The sequence below is a fragment of the Echinops telfairi genome, unplaced genomic scaffold (assembly GCF_000313985.2).
Source record: "Echinops telfairi isolate 266 unplaced genomic scaffold, ASM31398v2 ScPeMD7_7469;HRSCAF=8507_1, whole genome shotgun sequence".
In the NCBI taxonomy this organism is placed as follows: Eukaryota; Metazoa; Chordata; class Mammalia; order Afrosoricida; family Tenrecidae; genus Echinops; species Echinops telfairi.
In genome coordinates this window covers 139154946-139156845 of record NW_022111373.1, presented here as the reverse complement: position 1 = coordinate 139156845, position 1900 = coordinate 139154946, and the positions used below count along the sequence as shown (strand labels likewise).

General features: G+C 46.2%; 1 protein-coding gene across 1 annotated transcript in view; it reads right to left on the bottom strand.

The window, feature by feature from the left end:
- DNAH5 (dynein axonemal heavy chain 5) overlaps positions 1-1900 on the bottom strand; it is a 290518-nt gene that overhangs the window by 92220 nt on the left and 196398 nt on the right. Inside the window, exon 52 of the mRNA XM_013008527.2 lies at positions 747-978. Within this exon, the coding sequence (XP_012863981.1) occupies positions 747-978 (232 nt within the window). The remainder of the gene's footprint in view (positions 1-746; positions 979-1900) is intronic.

Here is a 1900-nt window from a genome sequence, read left to right as displayed (position 1 = left end):
GATCTCACTCATTCTCTGCTATAATGATTTGAGTCATAATGATTCTATCGGGCAGGGTAGAATTGTAGAATTGTACCACCACCCTCACCACCATGGGGTTCTAAGGCTGTAAGTCTTTACAGGAGCAGAAAGCTTCATCTTTCTCCCCAGGAGCAGCTGGTGATTTAGAACTGACAACCTTACAGTCAATAGTCCCACTCATGACCCACTATGCCACCAAGGCTCCTTTGCAATCCGTGGTAGAAGTTGGGAAGCAATCCGCTGGAGAAATTTAAGAGTATGGTTCCTAATCTAGGCACTACTGATATTTGAGGGTTGAATAAGCCTTTGTTGAAAAGGCCTGCCTTGTGCATTGTAGGACATTCAGCAGCATCCCTGTTCTCTGCAGCAAGACCAAAACCAAGCTCACTGCCACAGGTGAATCCATCGTCTCCCTGTAGAATAGAGTACAACCACCCTGGTAGTGTTTCCAAGGCTGTAAACCTCTATGGAAACAAGCTGCCACATCTTCCTCCTAAGGTGTGGCTTGTGGGTTTGTGTCACCAGCCTGTCTGTTAGCAGCCACGCAGGCTGCTTTCACCGCAGTGTCACTAGGGCTTCTGGTCAGCCACCCACCCTCTACCCACTATAAAAATGAAAAATATCTTTAGCCCTTGTCTCTTAGCCCCTGAGGAGTGGAGAGCGAAACTGGTCCTTGTTGAAAACCACATCTCTCTTGTAATCTCACATTTGAACTCCACATCTACCTGTTGGCCAGGGTTTGCACTTCAGTGTGTTTTTCTCCATAGATGAACTTGTATCCCTGGATGAAGGACAGGTACGACTTGGGCGTCACATGGGTCGAACGTCGGAATCTCTGGAAATAATCCACACACTTCTCTGCCACCCCGTCCTGGAAGGAGCCCATGCACTGGACCACCTCCTTCTTGGTTTCCACACTACAGTCGATGTCGTAAGCCGAGAGAAAGTGTTCAGACACTAGGAAGAACAGAGAAGGCAATGTGTCAAAGAGGACTGTGGAGACCCGTTTTTAAAGTATCCTAGCTATTTTCAAAACAGACTTAGCTACTTATTAGTACCCAATCTCAATTTGGGGAGCACCAGCAAGATGGGGCTATGGTAGCCTATTAAAGCCCAAACAACCCACGAGTTTGTCCTCTCTACCCCCAGCTCCATGTACTAAAGGGGAGAAGACATGAAGCTTGCCGTCACTCTAAGTTTCCTAATCCTCATGCAGACAAGCGCAGGTTCTGGTCAGCGGCCAACCTGTCTCACAGTTTACATACGGACAAGAGTGGTACAAAGAACTCAGAAGCCAGGGCCCACCTGGAAGTCATATTTAACAATCCCATGTATTTTTCTTTTACTCCGGACCTGTTGTACGCTCAGTTCCCCAGAGCACTGAGTGCATTTTACGTGTGGAAGTGTTCACCACTAAACTTTTTTTATGTCCAGTCTTGTCCATAAATGTGGCAGCTGGCCATTTGCAGCCCATTCTAATTTACAGTGACCTTTAGAAATGTTTCAGCAGAATCTGCTGTTGGAGACCTTTACCTCCCCGATCATGCTGACTACTTTTTAGACAGGATTTCCTACTGTAAGAATAAACCATCATCCCAGAGCTCATCAATCTCCACCTATATTGAGTGTCTGCTCCACGTTCACCCGTGGTAGGTCCTTGGAGTGAAAAAGAAATATTAAACTTGATCAAACTCCAATTGGAATTTATAAGGTCTATGCATTATGCAAAAAGCCCTAGTGGCTTTAGCTGTTAAAACACTCAGCTGCAAACCAAAAGTCAGTCGTTCAAACCCACCAGCTGCTCCCTGGGAGAAGAGATGTGGCAGTCTGCCTCCATGAAAATTACAGCAGTCCTTGAACTAACTACAAGCTTTTCTTT